This window comes from Bufo bufo, chromosome 5, assembly GCF_905171765.1.
Source record: "Bufo bufo chromosome 5, aBufBuf1.1, whole genome shotgun sequence".
NCBI classification, from domain to species: Eukaryota; Metazoa; Chordata; class Amphibia; order Anura; family Bufonidae; genus Bufo; species Bufo bufo.
In genome coordinates, this window is record NC_053393.1 from 248,417,187 (window position 1) to 248,440,701 (window position 23,515).

Sequence of the window (23,515 nt, forward strand, 5' to 3'; positions counted from 1 at the left end):
AGAAGGATCCGGGTACTGAAATGGCCAGTCTGCAGTCCAGATATTTCACCTATAGAGAACATTTGGCGCATCATAAAGAGGAAGGTGCAACAAAGAAGGCCCAAGACGATTGAACAGTTAGAGGCCTGTATTAGACAAGAATGGGAGAGCATTCCTATTTCTAAACTTGAGAAACTGGTCTCCTCGGTCCCCAGACGTCTGTTGAGTGTTGTAAGAAGAAGGGGAGATGCCACACAGTGGTGAAAATGGCCTTGTCCCAACTTTTTTGGGGTTTGTTGACACCATGAAATTCTGATTCAACATATTTTTCCCTTAAAATGGTACATTTTCTAAGTTTAAACTTTTGTTCCATGATTTATGTTCTATTCTGAATAAAATATTAGAAGTTGGCACCTCCACATCATTGCATTCAGTTTTTATTCACGATTTGTATAGTGTCCCAACTTTTTTGGAATCCGGTTTGTCACCTTACACCAAGTGATCAAAAAGGCGTATGTCCCACAAAATGGTACCAATAAAACCGTCACCTCATCCCACAAAAAATGAACCCCTACATAAGAAAATCACTCAAAAAATATATATATATATATATAGCTCTCAGAACATGGACACATTAAAACATAATTTTTTTGTTTCAAAAATGCTATTATTGTGTAAAACTTAAAGGGCTTCTGTCACCCCACTAAATAGTTCTTTTTTTTTTGGGTTACTTATAATCCCTATACTGCGATTTATGCATACATACTGTAATTAATCATTTTGGTTCAGCAGATTCTGTTAAAAATGTACTTTTAAAATATGCAAATTACCTTGCTATCAGCAAGTAGGGCGGCTACTTGCTGGTAGCAGCCGCATCCTCCTCCTCCTATCCTAAAGACGCCCCCTCCGCATGTTGATTGACAGGGCCAGCGGACGGAATCTTTCTCTGCTGGCCCTGTCTGCTATCAAGATCTCGCGCCTGCGCCGTACCTGTCGGCGCAGGCGCACTGAGAGGCGGACGCTCGCTCGGCCGCTCCATCCTCAATGCGCCTGCGCCGATGACGTCGCATCTACACCCAGCGCAGGCGCATTGAGGAAGGAGCGGCCGAGCGAGCGTCCTCCTCTCAGTGCGCCTGCGCCGACTGAAGACAGGTACGGCGCAGGCGCCAGAATTTGAATGCAAACAGGGCCAGCAGAGAAAGATCCCGTCCGCTGGCCCTGTCAATCAACATGCGGAGGGGGCGTCTTTAGGATAGGAGGATGCGGCTGCTACCAGCAAGTAGCCGCCCTACTTGCTGGTAGCAAGGTAATTTGCATATTTTAAAAGTACGTTTTTAACAGAATCTGCTGAACCAAAATGATTAATTACAGTGTGTATGCATAAATCGCAGTATAGGGATTATAAGTTACCAAAAAAAAAAAACTGTTTAGTGGGGTGACAGAAGCCCTTTAAATAAATAAGAAAAAGTATACATATTAGGTATCCCCACGTCCATAACGATCTGCTCTATAAAAATGTCACTTGACCGAACCCCTCAGGTGAACGCTGTAAAAATAAATAAATACTGTGCTAAAACAAAAAAAAATTTGGTCACCTTGCCCCATAAAGTGTTATAATGAATGTAAAACTTAAATAAATAAGAAAAAGTATACATATTAGGTATCCCCACGTCCGTAACGATCTGCTCTATAAAAATATCACTTGACCGAACCCCTCAGGTAAAAATAAATAAATAAATACTTTGCTAAAACAACCAATTTTTTGGTCACCTTGCCCCATAAAGTGTTATAATGAATGATCAAAAAATCATATGTACCCAAAAATAGTACCAATAAAATTGGCATCTTATCCCCTAGTTTCCAAAATGGGGTCACTTTTTGAGAGTTTCTACTGTAGGGGGACATCAGGGGGGCTTCAAATGGGACATGGCATCTAAAAACCATGTGGTGCTCCTTTTCTTCTGCGCCCTGCCGTGTGCCCATACAGCAGTTTATGACCACATGTGGGGTGTTTCTGTAAACCGCAGAATCTGGGTAATAAATGATGAGTTTTGTTTGGCTGTTAACCCTCGATGTGTTAAAGAAAAAATTGTATTAAAATGGAAAATCTGCCAAAAAAGTGAATATTTTTTTTTTATCTCCATTAATTCTTGTGGAACGCCTAAAGGGTTAACAAAGTTTTTAAAATCAGTTCTAAGTAACTTGAAGGGTGTAGTTTCTACAATGGGGTCATTTATGGGGGTATCCACTATGTAAGCCCCACAAAGTAAATTCAGACCTGAACTGGTCCTTAAAAAGTGGGTTTTGTCAATTTTCGTAAAAATTTTAAGAATTGCTTCGAAACTTCTAAGCCTTCTAACGTCCTAAAAAAATAAAATGACATTTCCAAAATGATGCCAACATAAAGTAGACATATGGGGAATGTTAAGTAATAAATATTTTATGAGGTATCACTTTCTGTTTTAAAAGCAGAGAAATGAAAATTTAGAAAATTGCGAATTTTTCAAAATTTTTGGTAAATTTGGGATTTTTTCATAAATAAAGGTGAAATATATTGACTCAAATTTATGACTATCATGAAGTACAATGTGTCACGAGAAAACAGTCTCTGAATGGCTTGGATAAGTAAAAGCGTTCCAAAGTTATTGGAACTTATGGCCCAGATGTGAAGTGGTTAATATTGATGACCGATCCTCACGATAGGTCAATATCAGCTCACTGCTGCTATGTCGATGGCAAGCAGGAAGAGAGAAAGGAGATGGCATGTGCCTTCCCCTCATACAGCTGATCGGATCCCCGCTGATCTGATATTGATGACCTATTCTGAGGAATATTAAAAGTCTGGAGAACCCCTTTAAATAAGTGTTTATGACGTTTAGTAATTTAAAGATAAGGTTTATTCGATAACGGCACAAACTGAAAGTACCAGTCACACAGCTAGACAAACAGTTAACCTTTTGTGAGATAACGCCTCATTATTTTTAATAAAGATGATTTGAAAAAATGATTTTTAGCCTGCACCTTTTGTGCTTTCAGTAAAGGTTTAAGAATCCTTTACTGTCTTTGTTTAAAAAAAATAAAAACGAAAAAAAAGGAAAAAATTCAATTATAGCAATGAGACGCCGTTTACCTTTTCTTACTTTAGCAGTTATTTCATAAATTTATTTTGTATGAGGGTTATAGGAAACATAAAAAATGTATTGTGCATGAATAAGGAGAAAATTGTACGAATTAGGTATGAAGTTAATTTAGCCAAAGTATTAAATGGCACACTGGCAGTATAAATAAAGAAGTTGATCTGTAACGCCAGCCATCATGCTTTCACACTGTAGCCACTACTTCCTCAACAAACCACTTTACCCAAGATCTCTAGTGTGTGTCCTGCAGTGAAAGTGCAGATGTTGGCAACAATACAATTAACTCCAGTGTTAAACATCTTGCTCGGAGAAATGCCCAGCATGTCAGGAATTCATTATCGGAAAGAAATACTTCCTTATCCTTCCTTGTGTGCCTGACACATGAGAAAATGTTTATGCACAGTCTGATGGGAAATCCATTCCTATGATTTATCTTACTTCTATTTTAAGCGTTCCAGGGATTTCAGAAATGGTTTGTACATTTTTACATTTTGAGTTCTCATATTCTCAAGTTCCACCAACAAAACTAGAACATGAACAAGTTTGTTTAATTAGGCAACAGAAAAAGCTAAGTGCAAACATATTCATGTTTGAGCTTAGCAGTTAGTGCAATATTCATGTTTGTCCTTAGCAGTTAGTACAATTATAAGATATCTAGGATATTCAAAGAATGGTAAATCAACCAGTGCTAGATCCTTATTGTAGAGACATAGAGGGGATCTCCATGATCATTCACAACAACCTGATCTATAAAACGGTCATGTTACTTTCCCCGCATGGTGAACGCCATAAAAATAAAAAAATAAAAACTATGAGGAAATTGAAATTTTGCCCACCTTACTTCCCAAAAAAGGTAATAAAAGTGAGCAAAAAAGTCGCATGTACGCCAAAATAGTACCAATCAAACCGTCATCTCATCCCGCAAAAATCATACCCTACCCAAGATAATTGCCCAAAAACTGAAAAAACTATGGCTCTTAGACTATGGAAACACTAAAACATGATTTTTTTTGTTTCAAAAATGAAATCATTGTGTAAAACTTACATAAATAAAAAAAAAGTATACATATTAGTTATCGCCGCGTCCGTATCAACTGGCTCTATAAAAATATCACATGACCTAACCCCTCAAATAACCACCGTAAAAAAATAAAAATAAAAACGGTGTAAAAAAAGCCATTTTTTGTCATCTTACGTCACAAAAAGTGTAATAACAAGCGATCAAAAAGTCATATGCACCCCAAAATAGTGCCAATGAAACCGTCATCTCATCCCACAAAAAATGAGACCCTACCTAAGATAATCGCCCAAAAACTGAAAAAACTATGGCTCTCAGACTATGGAGACACTAAAACAAAAATAAATAAATTGGATGCATCTTAGGTATCGCCGCGTCCGTGACAACCTGCTCTATAAAATTACCACATGATCTAACCTGTCAGATGAATGTTGTAAATAACAAAAAAAAAACGGTGCCAAAAAAGCTATTTCTTGTTACCTTGCCTCACAAAAAGTGTAATATAGAGCAACCAAAAATCATATGTACCCTAAACTAGTACCAACAAAACTGCCACCCTATTCCATAGTTTCTGAAATGGGTTCACTTTTTTGGAGTTTCTACTCTAGGGGTGCATCAGGGGGGCTTCAAATGGGACATGGTGTAAAAAAAAACAGTCCAGCAAAATCTGCCTTCCAAAAACCGTATGCCACTCCTTTCCTTCTGCGCCCTGCCGTGTGCCCGTACAGCAGTTTATGACCACATATGGGGTGTTTCTGTAAACTACAGAATCATGGCCATAAATAATGAGTTTTGTTTGGCTGTTAACCCTTGCTTTGTAACTGGAAAAAAAATATTAAAATGGAAAATCTGCCAAAAAAGTGAAATTTTGAAATTGTATCTCTATTTTACATTAAATCTTGTGCAACACCTAAAGGGTTAACAAAGTTAGTAAAATCAGTTTTGAATACCTTGAGGGGTGTAGTTTCTTAGATGGGATCACTTTTATGGAGTTTCTACTCTAGGGGTGCATCAGGGGGGCTTCAAATGGGACATGGTGTCAAAAAAACAGTCCAGCAAAATCTGGCCTCCAAAAACCATACGGCACACCTATCCCTCTACGCCCTACTGTGTGCCCCTACAGTAGTTTACGGCCACATATGGGGTGTTTCTGCAAACTACAGAATCGGGGCAATAAATATAGCATTTTGTTTGGCTGTTAACCCTTGCTTTGTTACTGGAAAAAATAGAAAATTTGCCAAAAAATCTAAATTCTGAAATTTTATCACCATTTGCCATTAACTCTTGTGGAACACCTAAAGGGTTAACGACGTTTGTAAAATCAGTTTTGAATACCTTGAGGGGTGTAGTTTCTAGAATGGGGTCATTTTTGGGTGGTTTCTATTATGTGAGCCTCACAAAGTGACTTCAGACCTGAAAAAGTGGGTTTTTGAAAATTTCTGAAAAATGTCAAGATTTGCTTCTAAACTTCTAAGCCTTGTAACATCCCCCAAAAATAAAATATCATTCCCAAATTGATCCAAACAGGAAGTAGACATATGGGGAATGTAAAGTAATAACTATTTTTGTAGGTATTACTATGTATTATAGAAGTAGAGAAATTGAAACTTGGAAATGTGCAATTCTTTACAAATTTTTGGTAAATTTGGTATTTTTTTATAAATAAAAATGAAATTTTTTTACTTCATTTTACCAGTGTCATGAAGTACACTATGTGACGAAAAAACATTCTCCGAATGGCCTGGATGAGTCAAAGCGTTTTAAAGTTATCACCACTTAAAGTGACACTAGTCAGATTTGCAAAAAATGGCCTGGTCCTTAAGGTGAAATAAGGCTGTGTCCCTAAGGGGTTAATGATAAGCAGATTACTGTAGTAAAGTGATCTGTACAGACCAAGAATGACAAACATTTGTAATGCACTTTTCTCACAGGAACTCAAAGCACAGGTATAGGTGTGTGGTTGTGAAGACTCCCTGGAAAGTCAGTGGCTGCCTTCTAGGCGCTCAACCCCAATATACAACGCACACTAGGGTCAATTTAGTAGAAAGCCAATTTCCCCATTTGTATTTTTTGACATGGCGCCTATTTTTGGCTTTTTGGCTAGTGTGAAAACTGCAGGATTTTATGTTTTTATTTTAATATAGATATTGAGTTTGTGAAATTAAAAATAATCTCAAAAATTCTTTTTCCGATGATACTTTCCCTTTCAGAGGTTAAATAAGAATTGTAAACCGCCAGAAAACCTATTTAATTTGAGGCTCTAAGGTTCTGATGCAAAAGCTATAGAGAGTTTGTGTTCTGCCATTTTTTCTTATATGCAAATGTAGGGTTTTACGCTCTTCTATAGCTAACTAATACGGGGACTGTTTCAGAATCCCATTAATTTACACCACTGTCTGTATTGCCTCTAGGGACACCTTATAGCCTGCTGGTATTTTAAAAAGGCGTCTTTTCTGAGACTGTAGACTAACACACTCTGCTTACACTTACTGTGTAAAGACATAAAACTAAATTGTTTACAAGGTTTTCTGCACTTTTTTCCCAGTGTTATCGATGCATAGTGTACATATCACATATACACAAACCAATAATATACAAAGCGAACAAAAGACACCACTGTGCTTTGTACTGTAAAAGTTTTACTTGTCAATTTGAAAACATTTTCTGGAACTCTCGCAAAAAATGAATGGAGCAGCAGTGCGCATGCCCAACCTGCCGGTCCAGAAATTTCAGGGGGCCCTCAGGGGTATAGGGTCCCCTTCTCATGATCTGTGGGGGGCCCAGTGGTAGGACCCACCCAATAGTTGTAATTTCTGTCAACCATAATACCCCTTTTAAAGCCACATAGCAGAAATTATTAAACAGCTCCCTAAATAGCTAACTGGTAAAAAAGTTAAAATGCAAATGTAAAAACACGAGTTATTGACTTGTCATTGACTTGTTATTGACTGGTCTGAAGAGAATAATAGAGCAATAGAAAACTTTTGTACATTTATATAAAATCATGGGTGCAGTCTTTTAATTATTTATTAACAGCAAAATAACAGACATACCTTTCCTGTCAATTCTTAAAGTTCCTTTACACGGGCTGACTGTGCAGGTAAGTTACAGGAACAAATCTAGAACATAAGTGAGAGCTGCAATTACATGCAGCAATCACCTCTGCTTTATGGTGCAGCAATTGCACCTGTCATCGCTTGCTCCCGTACCCATTTGTCCTCTCTGGGCAACAGATAGTTATTTACACAGAACAAACTGCTGCTTAAAAATTAAGAAGTTGGTGTTCACGTGAGCTTGTTCATCAGGTGATCAGTGCTACATTTACATAGGGTACTTATCTGGAATAAGTGTTCCTCATAACGTTCCTTCCCAATAATTGCTCCTATCATCAACCTGTGTAAACAGACCTTAATAGTACATAAGAAGATAACTGCTATGTGTAAGCTATAAAACCTTAGGCATTATTGTGGCTGTATTGTACTGTGCATTGGATAATGTTGAGCATACGTTTTCATTACAGTTACTTTAAACTAAATGAACATGAACACAAATGTTTTGCAGTTCTATCAGAGCAGAAGATGAAGTGTCTCTAGTTAAAAGTGGGGATGAAGAACATTTTATAGCTGCACAATTCCAGCAGACACTGGCAGAGCTTGATGAAGACTCAGAAGGTACTGGCCTATGTTAAATGTTCTCACTAGTGATACAATGGTCATGGTATAATTTATAACAGGCTATTTAGACTCGCAGGAATTTTCTGACCTAAAAAGTATAAAAAAAACTTGTTGGTTCTTTACTCTTGACTTACTATAGCTGCACAGGGACAGAACTTAGCAAAGCACAATATCCTTTATCATTCTGTATAGTGACCATAGATTACTCTTATTCCTGCTCTTGACATCCCAGCCCATTCCAAATTTGACTGAATAAAAATTAGAGCCAGTAGATAAAATTTAGTGATCCCATTCAGTTCCCAAATAATTCAAAATATTTCCTTTTAATAAGAACCCACTATGCCCAAAAATAGTGCCTGCATTGCTCACATAATAATACATAAAATATCTGAATAATAGTGCCATGCATTGCTTCCATTGCTCATGTATACATAATAATGTCACACCAGACTCTTCTCTTTCCTGTATTATAGAAAAAAATGCAAGTAAATATATTGGGTGGACTCGGAGCTATGAAGTAAATGATGCACAGTTCACTCAGTTAAACACAGCAAACTAGTAATAAAACAGTTATTTTGTCTCACCACTATACATAGTTATGTGTCTCGTTCCTTGTAATCTCCAACCTAGTTACAGTGCTTGAGCGTTGCAACCAGGTTGTAGATTACAAGAACTGGAACACATAACCATGTGGAGTGTTGAGACAAAATAATTTTTTACTGATCTCTTTAAAATTTGTTAAAAGTAGGGATAAAAAAATAGGATGCTAGATTTCGTAGCTAGAGGTTGAACAGTTGAAAGAGGGATTGTGATCCCTTTCTATAGAGCTCTAGTAAGACCACCTGTGGAGTACCATGTTCATGGCAAGTCATTGATAGAATAGAATGGATCCAAAAATGGGATACACAAAATTATAGAAGGTGTCAAAGATACACTTAGGCTACTTTCACACTGGCGTTTCTGGGTCCACTTGTGAGATCCGTTTCAAGGCTCTCACAAGCGGCCCAAAACGGATCAGTTCAGCCCCAATGCATTCTGAATGGATAAGGATCCGTTCAGAATGCATCAGTTTGACTCCGTTGCGCCTCCATTCCGCTCTGGAGGCGGACACCAAAACGCTGCTTGCAGCGTTTTGGTGTCCGCCTGGCGATGCGGAGCCAAACGGATCCATCCTGACTTACAATGTAAGTCAATGGGGACAGATCCATTTTCGCTGACACAATATGGTGCAATTGAAAACGGATCCGTCCCCCATTGACTATCAATGTAAGTCAGGACGGATCGTTTTGACTTTTTTTTTTTTTTAAAGAATAATGTAAACAGATCCGTTCTGAACGGATACCAGCGTTTGCATTATTGGTGCGGATCCGTCTGTGCAGATACAAGACGGATCCACACCGAACGCAGGTGTGAAAGTAGCCTTATACTGTATGCAGTGTTAATTTGCATAGCCTGGTGTGAAGAAGGAAAAGGGGCAAAATTATTGAAAGTTTTAAATATTTTGAAAGATAGGGATAAATATGGTTCAGTAGGGAAGTGTTTTTAATAGAATGTAAGTACAAGAACAAGACGCAGAATCTGAAACAATGTCATAAACCATTCATTTACTGAAAGAGTAGTAGTGCTTGGAACAAACGTACAGCATTTGTTCTTGGAAAATCCACAATAAGCAAATTTAAATATGGCTGAGATAAACATAAATACTAATTAATAATTATGTATCTATCTTTAGATAATTATAAGGAAATGATTATATAGGATAAATATATCAAAACATATTTGTCTAAAATGTTGTGATTTTTGCATGAGGACACAAAAGAACCTCCGTACTGTACTAAAACTGTGGTGCATGAAATATACACCTTCATAAAATCTTATAATTCTCTTCAGCAATAAATGTGGATTTAAAGGGAATCAGTCACCAGGAAATTCATTGTTAATCAGTTACAATGCATTCTAGGGCAAGTTCAGCTGGATACTTTTTTATTTAGCGATCCATTGCTTCATTCTGGATAAAAAGTACAATCTACTGTTCCTGTATCAAAGATTCTCATGTGCAATACTGCCTACTGATATGCGTATCTAAAGCCTCATGCACACGACCATATCCGTTTTGCGGTCTGCAAGTCGCAGATCCGCTAAACAAGTATACGGTCTGTGTGTGACCCGCTTTTTTTACAGAGCCATTTACTTCTATGGGTTCGAAGTGCCATCCACAGTGCCGCCTCAGTGCCATCCTCAGTGCTATCCACAGTTCCCCTGGTGCCATCCACAGTGCCCCCAGTGACATCCACAGTTCCATCTGGTGCCCTTACTGCCATCCACAGTGCCCCTAGTGACATCAACAGTGTCACCAAGTGCCATGCAGTGAAATCCACAGTGCCCCCTCTGACATCCTTAGTGTCCACAGTGGCATCCACAGTGCCACCAAGTGACATCCACAGTGCCCCCAGTGCCATTCACAGTGCCCTTAGTGCCATCCGGTGCCCTTAGTGCATCCACAGTGTCCCCAGTGCCATCCACAGTGCCCCTAGTGACATCAACAGTGTCACCAAGTGCCATGCAGTGAAATCCACAGTGCCCCCTCTGACATCCTTAGTGTCCACAGTTGCATCCACAGTGCCACCAAGTGACATCCACAGTTCCATCTGGTGCCTTTACTGCTATCCACAGTGCCCCTAGTGACATCAACAGTGTCACCAAGTGCCATGCAGTGAAATCCACAGTGCCCCCTCTGACATCCTTAGTGTCCACAGTGGCATCCACAGTGCCACCAAGTGACATCCACAGTGCCCCCAGTGCCATTCACAGTGCCCTTAGTGCCATCCGGTGCCCTTAGTGCATCCACAGTGTCCCCAGTGCCATCCACAGTGCCCCTAGTGACATCAACAGTGTCGCCAAGTGCCTCGCAGTGAAATCCACAGTGCCCCTAGTGCAATCCACAGTGTCCCCAGTGACATCCACAGTGCACGGACCCCTGTGACATCCACAGTGCCCCCAGTAACATCCAAAGTGCCTTCCAGTGACATCCACAGCATAGCAATCAGACTAATTTAATATTCTTGCCTCCATGGGTTAATTTAATGGGCCAATTTTCAAGCAGATGCCAGAGAATCCCTTAACTGCTTATTTGCAGTTAAATGCAGAATGAAGCAACAGATCACTAAGTGATCCCCTCTAATAATTTATCCTTTGATCTAGGTTTATTGACTAGTACAATCATGTTATATACTTTTCAGATATGGATGATGGAGACATTGAAGAGAGCAACCATACTGGTACTAGAACAAGTCCTGTAGGGGAAGAGTCAAGTCATTATAATGAATCCAGTGAACACAGTGCTGCTGTTCCTGTGACAATAATAGATGAAGTTCCAGAAATAAACGCATTGAAGTACAATCCGCACAACATTGTTCCAGTAAAGGAATACCGTGAAATACAGCAATCTTTGGCCATTGCTAGCAGCCAGAGCATTGGTGTGCCTCCAGAAGTAGACAAAACACAGAAAATAAATAATATAGCATATAAAACTCATCGGTCTATTTCACAAGAAGGAAAATCTAAAGTTGAATATTTAAAACATTTGGAAAATCACAATACATCAGATATATCTAGAAATAATTCCAGTATCAGTACATCTGAAAAGCAATATATTATTAAAGAAAATCTGTCATCTAATACAATAATACCTGCTCCTTCCACCAAGGTATTACCAGAAACCAGACCACCCATCAACGTAACTAACATAGTTCCAGAACATAAAGAGGAAATTGAAATGAAAGAGAACCGTTCTTTAAATAATGTCCATAAGACAACAAAGTCCACTAGACCAGTACTATGGCGACAACAAACATATGAAACAAAAGTAGGCATGACTACTTTTACAGTTGTCCCACCTAAACCAGATATAAAAAAATATGATAGAGAGGTTTCCCTTTCAGCCAGCGCCATTAAGATAGATGATCAGGGGAATCTAATAAGCCCACAGTCTTCTTTTGATAAAAACCATTTGAAAGATTCTTTCATTAATGAAACAGATGAGACTCTCGTTGAGAAGCCTCTTTTGGAAAGAGCTAAAGAGTTCTGGAGATCAAATTCTTTGGAATCTCAAGCTGTGGAGTCAAAAGAACAAACTGTCAAAAAGTTAGTTTCCATAAAAAGTTATAAGCCAAATCAAGTACCAGAAAATAAACTAAATTCAACACCATTTATGGGTTTAAGCCATCAGATACCTGATAATAAATTAAAGGATACTAATAATCACATGCTGCTGACAAAATCAGCATCAAAATCATCAACTCCTCAGGAAAAGATGATTATAATTGAAAATACAATTAAGGGAAGAACAGAAGCATCATTTGAAAAACCTACAGTTGATAGCAAATTTTATGGAATACAGCAAACAAAACCTACAAAAGGTCTAAATGAAAACATGACCATTATTGAAAGCATAATGAAGGAAAAAACTGGCCTACAAACTACAACTAATGAAAGGCCTTATGTATTACCACAGACCAAACCAGTTCAGTCATCAACAACTTTGCAAGGAAAAGTAATCATTATTGAGCAACCAAACAAGGAAAGAAAAGATTTGCCATTTCTAAAATCTTCCAAGAGGACATCTAGCCAATATGTTGCATCTGCTATATCTAAGTATACAGAGCCTGTAAATAAAAAAACTTCAGAGGCCAAACTGGATTTAATCTGTGATAATGGGAACAAAAAGTCAAAAAGCAACGGAAACATTGTAGAGGAGCCAAAATTTGAAATTAAAGCTATGAAAGAAGCAACTGTACATCTAAAGAAAAGTTCTAGCAATAGTAATGGGGAATTTATAAATAGAAATCTCCAAATGGAACCCGCAGCTAAAATAATTTCTGGTTATGAGCAACTTATGGAAGTTAAAAAAGAAAAGTCGTTGTCTGAACAGAATGGCTTCAATAGATCACAGAGTGTTTTGGAGAACACAAGTGCAACTAAAAGTGCAAACATATATTCTTCTGCTCCAGCTGAGTCTTTCCGTGTTTCTCGACCAGCTTCTGGCCTGCCGTCAAATGCCTTCTTGAAAGCTGTTAGAGAAAAGTCTGTTAAAATAGAACAAGCCAATTCAGTTGTCCCCATAAAAACTCCTGCTACTGTAGTAACCCCTAAGAATGAAGAAAAATATGATATTGATATTATACCTTCAACAGTAATAGATGAACCAGATAGTCCTAGTAGCAGTAATATCTTTGGATCTAAGACAAGATTCCGACCAGTTGTGCAGAAACCTGTGCTAAAGAATACCTCAATTCATAGTGCCCTAATGGGAGCTATTCAGTCTGGGGAAGGTAAAGAGAAGCTTCGGAAAATTCAGGTAATCTGTTACACGTATTATATGGATTTCTCTACAAAAAACATAAATAAATGTATGTACAGTCAGGTCCATAAATATTGGGACATCGACACAATTCTAAAATTTTTGGCTCTATACACCACCACAATGGATTTGAAATGAAACAAACAAGATGTGCTTTAACTGCAGACTGTCAGCTTCAATTTAAGGGTATTTACATCCAAATCAGGTGAACGGTGTAGGAATTAAAACAGTTTGCATATGTGCCTACCACTTGTTAAGAAACCAAAAGTAATGGGACAATTGGCTTCTCAGCTGTTCCATGGCCAGGTATGTGTTATTCCCTCATTATCCCAATTACAATGAGCAGATAAAAGGTCCAGAGTTCATTTCAAGTGTGCTATTTGCATTTGGAATCTGTTGCTGTCAACTCTCAAGATGAGATCCAAAGAGCTGTCACTATCAGTGAAGCAAGCCATCATTAGGCTGAAAAAACAAAACAAACCCATCAGAGAGATAGCAAAACAACTGTTTGGAACATTCTTAAAAAGAAGGAACACACCGGTGAGCTCAGCAACACCAAAAGACCCGGAAGACAACTGTGGTGGATGACCAAAGAATTATTTTCCTGGTGAAGAAAACACCCTTCACAACAGTTGGCTAGATCAAGAACAGAAGGTGTATGTGTGTCAAAGTCAACAATCAAGAGAAGACTTCACCAGAGTGAAGACAGAGGGTTCACCACAAGATGTAAACCATTGGCGAGCCTCAAAAACAGGAAGGCCAGATTAGAGGTTGCCAAACGACATCTAAAAAAGCCTGTTCTGGAACAACATCCTATGGACAGATGATACCAAGATCAACTTGTACCAGAGTGATGGGAAGAGATGAGTATGGAGAAGGAAAGGAACTGCTCATGATCCTAAGCATACCACCTTATCAGTGAAGCATGGTGGTGGCTGCCAATGAAACTGGTTCTCTTGTATTTATTGATGATGTGACTGCTGACAAAAGCAGCAGGATGAATTCTGAAGTGTTTCGGGCAATATTATCTGCTCATATTCAGCCAAATGCTTCAGAACTCATTGGACGGCGCTTCACAGTGCAGATGGACAATGACCCAAAGCATATCGCAAAAGCAACCAAAGAGTTTTTTAAGGTAAAGAAGTGGAATGTTATGCAATGGCCAAGTCAATCACCTGACCTGAATCCGATTGAGCATGCATTTCACTTGCTGAAGACAAAACTGAAGGGAAAATGCCACAAGAACAAGCAGGAACTGAAGACAGTTGCAGTAGAGACCTGGCAGAGCATCACCAGGGATGAAACCCAGTGACTGGTGATGTCTATGCATTCCAGACTTCAGTCTGTAATTGACTGCAAAGGATTTGCAACAAAGTATTAAAAAGTGAAAGTTTGATTTATGATTATTATTCTGTGCCATTACTTTTGGTTCCTTAACAAGTGGGAGGCACATATGCAAACTGTTGTAATTCCTACACCATTCACCTGATTTGGATGTAAATACCCTCAAATTAAAGCTGACCGTCTACAGTTAAAGCACACCTTGTTCATTTCATTTCAAATCCATTGTGGTGGTGTATAGAGCCAAAAATGTTAGAATTGTGTCGATCTCCCAATATTTATGGACCTGACTGTTTATACAGGGAGGAACAGAAGTATTTGAACACCTTGCGATTTTGCAAGTTCTCCCACTTAGAAATCATGGAGGGGTCTGAAATTCACATTGTAGGTGCATTCCTACTCTGAGAGACAGAATAAAAAAAATAAAAAAAGGAAAACACATTGTATGATTTTTAAAGAATGTATTTGTCTTGCACTGCTGAACCTAAGTATTTGAACACCTGAGAAAATCAGTGTAAATATTTGGTACAGAAGCCTTTGTTTGCAATTACAGAGGTCAAACGTTTCCTGTAGTTTTTGACCAGGCTTACACACATTGCAACAGGAATTTTGGCCCACTCCTCCACACAGATCTCCTCTAGATCTGTCAGGTTTCGGGGCTGTCGCTGAGCACGGAATCTCAGCTACCTCCAAAGATGTTCTGCTGGATTTAGTTCTGGAGACTAGCTAGGCCACTCCAGAACCTTGATATGCTTCTTACGGAGCCACTCCTTGGTTATCCTGGCTGTGTGCTTCGGGTCATGTTGGAAGACCCAGCCACGACCCATCTTCAATGCTCTGACTGAGGGAAGGAGGTTGTTGCTCAAAATCTCACAATAAATGGCCGCATTCATCCTCTCCTTAATACAGTGCAGTCGTCCTGTCCCCTTCGCAGAAAAGCACCCCCAAAACATAATGTTACCACCCTTATGCTTCACAGTAGGGATGGTGTTCTTGGGATGCAACTCATCCTTCTTTTTCCTCCAAACACGACGAGTGAAGTTTGGACCAAAAAGTTTTACTTTGGTCTCATCTGACCACATGACTTTCTCCCTTGCCTCCTCTGGATCATCCAGGTGGTCATTGGCAAACTTCAGACGGGCCTGAACATGTGATGACTTGAGCAGGGCCTTCCGTGCAATGCATGATTTGAAACCATGATGGCGTAGTGTTCTACCGACAGTAACCTTTGAAACAGTGGTCCCAGCTCTCTTCATGTCATTGACCAGCTCCTCCCTTGTAGTTCTGGGCTGATTCCTCTCCTTTCTCAGTGATACCCCACGAGGTGAGATCTTGCATGGAACCCCAGTCCGAGGGAGACTGACAGTCGTCTTTAGCCTCTTCCATTTTCTAACAATTGCTCTATCTATTTTCACCAAGATGCTTGGCAATTGCCCTGTAGCCCTTTCCAGCCTTGTGGAGGTTCACAATTTTGTCTCTGGTGTCTTTTGACAGCTCTTTGGTCTTGCCCATGATAGTAGTTGGCGTCTGACTGACTGTGGGGTGGACAGGTGTCTTTAAAGAGCTCAGACAGGTGCTACTATGTTAGATTAATGAGTGGAGTAGAGGTGGACTTTTTAAAGGCACAGTAACAGGTCTTTGAGAGCCAGAATTCTCGCTGTTTCTCAGGTGTTCAAATACTTATGTTCAGCAGTGCAAGACAAATAAATTCTTTAAAAATCATACAATGTGATTTCCTGAATTTTTTTATTTTTAATTCTGTCTTTCAGAGTGGGAATGCACCTACAATGTGAATTTCAGACCCCTGCATTAGTTCTAAGTGGGAGAACTTGCAAAATCGCAGGGTGTTCAAATACTTCTGTTCCTCACTGTATATATATATATATATATCTCAAAGGAAGATCGCAGCACTCCAATGACTTAGTTTGACGGTTTATTTGCCTACCCAGCAACGTTTCAGTCCTATCACAGGACCTTTTTCAAGCATTGTGATACTGCATATTTGTGATTTTATACATACAGGATGTGATGACATCATCAAATCAGTGCATAGTGCTGATATATATGCAACATTAGTTCATTCCTTTATAACACCTTATTACATATACATAAATAATACATATAATTAATGTAAACATGAAAAACAATTAGTTTTATGCAAATGTCCATGGGAAGAGATATGGACAGCTCACCAGTGAAATTCAAGGGAAGAACATTAAAGGGGTTGTCTCACCTCAGACATTGGCTGCATATCGCTAGGATATGCCCCCAATGTCTGATAGGTGCAGGTCCCACCTTTGGGTCCTGCACCTATCTTTAGAATGGAGCCACATAGTGAAGGAGGGCGCATGTGCGGCTGCCTTCCATTCATTTCTATGAGAGCACCTAAAATAGCCAAGCAATGGCTCGGCTATTTCCGTCAGAAGTGAATGGAGCATTGGTCGCGCTTAGGCAGTGTGATTCACATTCATTTCAATGGGACTGCAGAAAATAGCTGAGTGCGGCACTCGGCTATTTTCAGTGCTCCCACAGCAATGAATGGAGTTTGGCCCACAGGCATCGTGCGTCCCCTTCATTTTGCGGGCTCCGTTCTAAAGATAGGTGCAGGTCCTAGAGGTGGGACCAGCAGCTATCAGACATTGGACACATATCCTATATATGGACAAAGTCCTCACTCTGATATGATAATATCTGAGACACTTAGCCAATATATTTTGATAAAAACACATCTGAGCCTGCCTACCAAGCGCCAAGGTGGTCTCAGGTCAGGCGGGTCCTACGCTAAACCTACCTAAGCCGTTGAGCTTCTATGTTCAGGAGCGCAGACGCCGAACATATGGTGTGCTGCTCCTAGTCACCTCCATGTGCATCAAGCAACCAATGGGAGGAGGAGCAAGCACACCTATATGTACCACCTAATCAAAGCGCTCTATTGGATAGGAAGGGCAAAAGTGCAGAGGAATGCTACTCCCAAGATAAAATAGGTGCGCATTCACACTTGAAGGTGCCACTCCCTCAAGCAAATACTACATAGACAAAAAAATCACAGAAAAAAACTAAGATAAAAACTTCCTGCACGGTATGATATACAAATGTGCGGATGTCCCTGGCCATATTATTGAAGAAAATCACAGAAGTAAGATAATAATGCACTTAGTAAAGTAGATGCAAGCATTATATATGGACAGAGTCCTCACTCTGAAATGATAATATCTGAGACACTTAGCCAATATATTTTGATCAAAACACATCTGAGCCCGCCTACCAAGCGCCAAGGTGGTCTCAGGTCAGGCGGGTCCTACGCTAAACCTACCTAAATCGTTGGGCTTCTATGTTCAGGAGCGCAGACGCCGCACATGTGGTGTGCTGCACCTAGTCACCTCCATGTGCATCAAGCAACCAATGGGAGGAGCAAGCACACCTATATGTACCACCTAATCAAGGCGCTCTATTGGATAGGAAGGGCAAAAGTGCAGAGGAATGCTACTCCCAAGATAAAATAGGTGCGCATTCACACTTGAAGGTGCCACTCCCTCAAGCAAATACTACATAGACAAAAAAAATCACAGAAAAAACGAAGATAAAAACATCCTGCACGGTATGATATACAATTAAACACATATCCTAGCGATATGCCCCCAATGTCTGAGGTGAGACAACCCCTTTAAATTAGCAGTGTTGGCTTGGTGTTTTTTTAATACTAAATGCGCATGTTTTTAATGTTTTCACAATTTTTATTGAATTAGGAATAAGCTAATGTTGGATATATATCAGCACTATTCACTTTATGCACTACATTTTGCACATGTATATTTCATTGATTTGATTATGTCATCACTTCCTGTATGCATAAAATCACGAGTATGCAGTATCGCAATGCTTGAGAAAGGTCCTGTGATAGGACTCAAACTTTGCTGGAACATGAAAGTTTTTTGCACTTTCACACTTTCAACTGAGCCATTGGAGTTTTGCGGTCTTCCTCTGATATTATTTTGGATACCTGATCAGGATCTAGAACGCTGGCACCCATACTTACATATATGGCACATATATATATATACCTTATTTTTCGCCGGCTTATCAGACGGTTTTAGAGGAGGAAAATAAGAAAAAAATATTTTTCATCAGATCTCAGATCAGGCCAGCAATCAGACTCCAAATGTTAATCAGACCTCATCTGACAGCCCCAATGAGACCCCCCAATGTTAATAAGCTCCTTAATCAGACCTCAAATCAGACCCCCAATGTTAATAAGACCCCAGTAAGACCTCAGATCAGACCCCCATGCCTCAGATCAGCCCCCCCATGCCATTTATGAGCCCCCAGTGCCATTTATTATGCCCCAGTGCCATTTATTAAGCCCCCAGTGTCATTTATTATGCCCCCAGTGTCATTTATTATGCCCCCAGTATGAGCCCCAGTGCCACAGAGCAAATAAAATAAAAAACCCACTTGCCTCTCCTGCTCCTGGACGCCACTGCTCCTCACCTCCAGTCTTCTTCCTGCTGTCAGCTGTGCTGTGACCCAGCGCGCACAGCGTGAGGTCACAGCGCAACCTCACACTGTGCGCAGCCTTCACAGTCGAGGACCAGGAAGCGGTGAGTACAGAGCCTTCGCCGCTTCCCGGTCCTCCTGCACTAATGAGCGCTTCCAAAATGGAAGCGCTTCATTAGTATTCACCCCTTTTCATGTAGGGGCATTTTTCCCCCACTTGCGTCTTATGGGGGCGAAAAATACGGTGTGTGTGTATATATATATATATATATATATATATATTTGTGGTCAGGGCGATGGCCCTTGAACGTACTAATCGGAGCTTACCGGAGGCTGGTTAATGCCGGGAGCCTGGAGCGAGGGTAGGCCTAAAAGGGGCCAAAAAGGAGACATAATCATACTGTCAAACACTTTATTGTAGCATTACAGGGCAAGTGAACAGAACGCATCACGAGTCTCGCATTGAGGATTTGGAACATATCTGGAGAAACAAGACTATCTCCAACGCCCCATACTCCTGATGACATGCGGTGGTATTTTGTGCCTAGAAGCGGCTGAGGCCGCCCCAATACGAAAGGAGTGGCCCGAGGTGGCCTTGGGATCCTGACCCAACCCTGCAACCAAGGAGCGGACATGGGACATGAACTGAGAGGTGGACAATGGACCCCCCTTAAAGGGAAGTAGAGGACTACCTGGGGCCGCCGCCTGCAGCCCTGAAGACAATTGCTGCAGCGCATTGACCGGGCACCAGTCGCTGTGCGAGGGGTAAAACCTTACCAGTGTTGGAGGTCCTGTTTGAGCGGTCTTGGTAGACAAGATGCTCAGTATAAAATGGTCGTGATGCCAGGTCAAGTGCTGCTTCTGGAGATGACGGCTGTTCCGGACGGCAGTGGTGAATTCCCCCGGCCGGAGGAACCCGTAAAACTCCAGGTATAGGGCGGCTTTTATGACGGTGCTAACCAAGGGCCCAAAAGGATTACCATCCAGAGCCAAGGACAACTGCCTAAACAAGGAGCCGGACATGGGTTGACGGACCACTGGCCTACTTGCACCGGCTTTCTCAATGCCCCGGAGTGTGGCCTTGATGGCCTGCGATGTGAAAAAAGATACTCGGGCAGGGTTGTTCAATGTGAACTGATGTTGAATTCCTGCCAAATAAAGGCGGATGGTGTTGTGCGCGAGACCGAGGTTGGCATGACAATTGTGGATGAACGTTGCCTTGTGGATGATTCTTGGCAAAATCCTTATAAAGGTTCCAGCCCGTGCGATAATTCCTGACTGTATTCTCAGAAAGGCTCTGGTGCAAGAGATCTTTTGCTCTCCTGATCAATGACGTTAATCCCACACCAGGTCGCTGTTAGCTGGAATGCCCGTCCCGGTTGCATCTGCATGCGGCATATTCTGAAAAAAGACATTAGCGTTAAACCGGGACAGTGCATCAGCAGCCGTATTCCTGGAACCCTGAATGTGGGAGCACTCAAAGCAAAAATTATGCACCATTGACAGCCAAACCAACCTGCGCATGAGGGCCATGATTTTAGGGGATTTTGCTCTGCCACTACGGATGATGTAAACCAAGTCCTGACTATCGGTGATAAACAACACCCTCGAGTCTGACCATTCGTGGCCCCATACATGGGCCACCGCCACCAACGGATATAACTCCAACAGGGGAGATGACCGAAGAGCCTCCCTGTCCACCGTGATCTGGTGCGGCCAGGCACCGGCCAGCCAGTGATTGCCAAATATAGCTGCAAAGCCCTTGGATGCGGCTGCGTCTGAATAAATCGTGGGAGAGGACGGGTCCCGGGGGGGAATGAACAACCTTACCCCATTCCATGAAGACATGAATGTACTCCACATGGACAGGTCCGCCATGGCCTGTTGGTCTAACCGAATAACACTGTCTTGTTCTGGGGCTGATGGTAGGAGCATCAAGAGCCGGGAAACAAAGGTACGTCCCTGGGGCATGACCCTCATGGCGAAGTTCAGCCGGCCCAGTAACGATTGGAGGTTCGTCTTTTTCAGGAAGCAGGCCTTGGACGCCTCCAGGATGGCTAACCGGATCTGCTGCAACTTCTCCTCGGGGAGCCTTTCTTCCAACCTCACCGAGTCCAGGATGACCCCCAGGAAGGTGATCGTCTTGGAAGGACCTACCGTCTTCCCTGAGGCGACAGGAACCTGGAGTGCCGAAAATAATTCCAGCAGGGAGGATAAGCTGGAGGGCTGCTGGGAAGGGTGTTGCACCAGCAGGAAGTCATCCAGGTAATGGATGCACATGGGCGCCTGCCCATGTTCGACCAGGATCCAGTGCAGGGCCTGGGCCAGACGGTCAAACAGCCATGGGCTGCTTTTTGAGCCAAACGTTATGCGATTGGCAAAGTAGTACCTGCCTGCCCACTTGATGCCGTAGTATTGCCACAGTTGCGGATGGATCGGGAGCAGTTTGAAGGCGTCAGCAATATCAGTCTTGGACAACCAGGCCCCCCTGCCTGCCTTGAGAATAAATTGAATGGCCTCATCGATAGAGGAGTACTTCATACTAAACTCTTCCGATGGTATGAGGGAGTTAATACTGGGTATGTGAGAAGAATGAGGAGCCGAGAGATCATGGATAAGTCTTCTTTTATTTGAGCCCTTCTTAGCCACCACTCCAATGGGGTTAACCCTCCAGACTTTAAAGGGAATAGAATCAAACGGACCGATCAGGAACCCTTTTTCCAGTTCCAAGGAAATCGCAGCTTGCACAGCCTCTAGATCCTGTCTGGCAGAGAGGAGATTCTCACACTCCCAGTTGGCATGCGGAAGGGCCACCAACCCCGTATGGAACCCTTGTGACAGACCCGTAATCAGATGTACCACAAACTGTTGATCACCATGCCCTTCTAGGAGTGCCCCCAGGAGATCAACGTTGATGTCGGTCAGTCATGCCTGCTTAGATGACTTTTTAGGACAGGTGGACCTTGGATGTGCACGAAAGCAGACTGTGCACACGTGGAGGGCCCTGCACCCACTGAACATGCAGTGACCGAAGTTAAAATTATTGCATATCTGGCTTTTGCCCAGATACACAATCGGCTTGCCAAACTTGTCCATGAGGGCCGGACCCCTGGGGACTCCTGATGTACCTGGAAGGGCTCTATCTGGACGGGAGGCCGCCTCGTTGGGGCACCATTCCGTGGCATGGAAAATGGACTGGCACGAACCACAAGTGGGGGCTCGGAACCCTGCAAAATGCCTGCAGAAAAGCTCCATGTCTAGCACAGCCCAATTGGTCATGAATTTAAACTGTGCTAGGGAGGCTGCGGCTTTAGCCGCGAAGGACCGATGGTAATCATAAAACGCCGAGCCCCCATACTTGTGGCCCAAATCGGTGACCTGATATAGATAGGCGTCCAGCTCCTCCCTCCTATTCGGCTGTGCCGAGCAGATGACATCCCTGAACAAACTGAAAGCGAGTACAAACTCGGGTATGGACAGTTTGCGATTCAGTCGGGTATCTTTGGACTTCATCACTACTGACACCTCCCCGCAATCAATGGTTCTGTGCTCGCTTGCATCGTGGGATGCTATGAGGATAGATGCCAGGTTGACTTCTTTGCCTGCCAGTATATCCCTCCTGATATTCTCCGCCACAAAATGAGCTGGGACAATGGCCGGTGGAGTAGAAGACATACCTGGGGAACCCGCCAACGGCCCTGACACCGCCGTCACGGGCGCCACTGACTGCGAAGAGGTGGAGGCCCTGGACTCCAGCTCCATGACCCTGTGCTGGATGTCTGCTACCGAGGCAGCCAGACTCCCCATAGTGGCATTCAACTGAGCCAGTGATGACTGGATAGTAGGTACTGCCAGTTGCTCGCTGGATGGAACCGGGCTAGAAACCAGCAGCCTATAAAGTTCGGCTTTCCTGGCCGAAGCCGGGTGACTGATGCCCCTTCTATTCAACTCAGCCACCAGTTTCGGAATTATCCAGTTCCTCAGGGATCCATGACCAGCCAGACCGGAAACCACGGACCCGGAGATGGACGAGGCATCGTCGATGTCTGAGGCCTGGGACATGTTGACCGCGCTGCAATAACTCTACTCCCTGGATATCACCTGAGGACAAAACCTTTGTTACTTGTGCGGACACCAGGCGTGACTTGGACATCCCGATGGCCCCTCCCACTTTTGGCCTCTACCAGAAAGACCGCCCCTAGATTATGGCCGGCCTGACGGACCTGAATTGATACTCACCTGGTTATGGAATTTGATGAAAATGATAACGATACCGTACTGGAGGCCCGTACCACCCACCGAGGTGGAGGCCTTGTTTATGGTAAACCGAAGGCACCGAGACCCCAACGTGCTGCCGTATAAACAAAGAACAAGTATGAAAATCTAAATGCACTGGGAATATAACCAACCTGGTTGCGTCAGGCCCTACAACCTGCCCCTAAGGGTAAAAGAGAAACATGGCCTAAACGTTTTAGGCAACAATGAAGAGGACAGAAGAGCCAACAAACCAGGA

General features: G+C 42.1%; 1 protein-coding gene across 4 annotated transcripts in view; it reads left to right on the plus strand.

The window, feature by feature from the left end:
- COBL (cordon-bleu WH2 repeat protein) overlaps positions 1–23,515 on the plus strand; it is a 586,878-nt gene that overhangs the window by 503,887 nt on the left and 59,476 nt on the right. For all 4 annotated transcript variants that reach the window (XM_040433733.1, XM_040433731.1, XM_040433734.1 and 1 more), the window contains 2 exons: positions 7,696–7,805; positions 11,048–13,164. In XM_040433733.1, the coding sequence (XP_040289667.1) occupies positions 7,696–7,805; positions 11,048–13,164 (2,227 nt within the window). The remainder of the gene's footprint in view (positions 1–7,695; positions 7,806–11,047; positions 13,165–23,515) is intronic.